The sequence below is a fragment of the Montipora foliosa genome, chromosome 8 (genome assembly GCF_036669935.1).
Source record: "Montipora foliosa isolate CH-2021 chromosome 8, ASM3666993v2, whole genome shotgun sequence".
NCBI classification, from domain to species: Eukaryota; Metazoa; Cnidaria; class Anthozoa; order Scleractinia; family Acroporidae; genus Montipora; species Montipora foliosa.
Genome location: NC_090876.1, coordinates 6915654 through 6918153, shown reverse-complemented (window position 1 = coordinate 6918153; position 2500 = coordinate 6915654). Strand labels below are relative to the sequence as shown.

General features: G+C 41.0%; 1 protein-coding gene across 1 annotated transcript in view; it reads right to left on the bottom strand.

Moving 5' to 3' along the window:
* LOC137967947 (uncharacterized) overlaps positions 1 to 2500 on the bottom strand; it is a 15385-nt gene that overhangs the window by 894 nt on the left and 11991 nt on the right. The window contains exon 4 of the mRNA XM_068814547.1: positions 1 to 1130. This exon is cut by the window's left edge and continues 894 nt beyond it. Coding sequence (XP_068670648.1) covers positions 982 to 1130 — 149 coding nt within the window. The 3' untranslated portion in view covers positions 1 to 981. The remainder of the gene's footprint in view (positions 1131 to 2500) is intronic.

Sequence of the window (2500 nt, the reverse complement as noted above, 5' to 3'; positions counted from 1 at the left end):
TTAACAATATGACGGGGGTGTGGTAGTTCCTCAAAAATGACGCTGGTAGGAACGGCGATCAATTAAGGGCAGAAAATGAAAATTTATCCTCAAGTAATGACGTTGTCCATAAAACCTCAAATTTGGCTATTTCACGTTGTAGTTTTGCTGACGGCGACAAAGAAATGGACAAAAGTGAAAAACGCACGTGCAGCGCGCGCAAAGCTATTGTTTTTGTCCACTAAATATGCAAATGTGTGAAGTTCTCGTTGCCGTCGCCGTTGTAGTTGCTAAAGCTCCCTATTAATTCTCGGTTTTCACATGACGTCACGACCGCCATGTTGGTGCCCTAAACAAAGAAAAGGCGGCCATTTTGGTGCCCCGAGCAAATCCTCCGGGAATTGAAATCTATTGTTATGCAAACGCTTCCTTTTGTTTTCGTTGAAAAACATGGCTGTTGATCACGTGAGTGAAAACCAGCAATTAGTCCAACGAAAACAACATTCGACAATTCGATTTTACCCCAGCTGATTCTCCAAAATCTGGCTAGTTTTTCGCAAGTTTCCCAAGAGCCTTTGCGTCCTCAGTAGCAGAAAGAGGACAACGAATAACCGCTGTCAGTTTTGAGTGTAAACACGGCTATCTTTGACCCTTCCGTTAAGGTAAACCTCGCAAAGGTTTCCCTCCCTCCTTGTTAAGAAACCATATAGACAGGTTTGCATGGTGAGATCTAATTTCCAGAACTGTGTGAAACATTGGTATACAAACACAGTTCTCATTCTAAAACCTCAGCTCTGCGTACATCAATGTAACATTGCTATTTTCAATAGTTCAGGGCGTGTTCTTTTTTTACGCTTCTGCGTGTCATACAATACGAACCATTTTTTAAAGATTTAGCAAATGACAATTTAAGGGAAAGTACAATAATTGGATGTCTTTCAAGCATTTCAATGATGCATCAAATAATCATAGCAAGTAAAGCAGCAATACGCTTGGAAGAGCTCATAATGATTTGTATATTTGCGAAAATAGCTCTTTTTTTTTTGGCCCACAATACGTATGGAATTCCCAGCAATAACCTCCGGTAATCACATCTGCTTCACAATATTCCGGTATGTACATTCCCTCCTTTCGTTGGGCGGATGGCGCCCCTGTAAATAGAAAACATTTACGGTTAATGTCAGTTAGAAATAATCAGCTCACGCTACAATATCAGCTGGCCATTCGTACTCAACTCGCTCCATAGAGTACTCTTATACACAGCTGACAGCCATTAGAGATTAACACAAGTATTCCTTCTACCCAAGGACAATAGGCCAGTTTCGTATTCTAACGGTTGGACTGGATCTAGCATTAAATGGAGGCTAATGTGGGCAAATTAATTTGCATTTGAAAAGATTTGCCCGCATTAGCCTCCATTTCATGCTAGATCCAGTCCAACCGTGATAATTCGAAAATGGTCTATTACAGAATGGAATCAACTCCCAAGGGAAACAGCATTATGCAATAGGCCATTTCCGAGTTCGTGTCTGCCACCTCTTCAAAGCGAGTCCAAGTGCGAAGTTTTTGAGATGGTAATTAGTTCTACGTTACATATGAATGAAAACTAATTTTCATAACAAAAACTGCGCACTTAGACTCGCTTTGAAGACGAGGCAAACACGAACTCGGAAATGGCCTATGCACTGGCTGCTTTAAAAAAAATGCAATTTCGAACATTTACAAACACTTCATTACTTTGCGCTTAAAAGCGCTTTTTCAGTCACTTTTGTTTTTCTTTTTAAAGCAGTCTAAAATGCTCAGAATTGAGAGACAGGCCTCAATGGTAAATGCAAAGGAGCAATCACAGAATACCCGTCCACCTTGAAGCGTTACTAGGGAGCTTACGAAACGACGACGCCGACGGCAACGACGACGCTACAAAACAATAGGTTTAGTGAGCAAAAACAATGGCTCTGCGAACGACGAAACGACATGAAATAGTTTCTTAGTGATATGAATAACGCGAACTTGTATTTTTAAATGAAGTCCTCATTGCCGTCGTCGTCCTCATTAGGGAGCTTAAGCAACGACAACGGCGACAGCAACGAGAACGTCACAAATTTGCATATTTGGTAGGCAAAAACAATAGCTTTGCACGCCCTGCACGTGTGTTTTTCACTTTTGTCCATTTCTTTGCCGTCGTCAGCAAAACTACAACGTGAAACAGCCAAATTTGAGGTTTTATGGACAACGTCATTACTTGAGGATAAATTTTCATTTTCTGCCCTGAATTGAGCGCCGTTCCTACCAGCGTCATTTTTGAGGAACTACCACACCCCCGTCATATTAAAAAAGTTGAAATAGTAATTACAACAACGCGAATTTATATTTTGAGATGACGTTCTAGTTGCCGTCGCCGTTGTCGTTGCTTAAGCTCCCTATTTCGTAAGCTCCCTAGTATTTAACGTTGACACCGCGATCCTGTAGTCCATGAATATGAATATTATAAGAGTTAACTCCAAGCAGTAAAAACGGACTG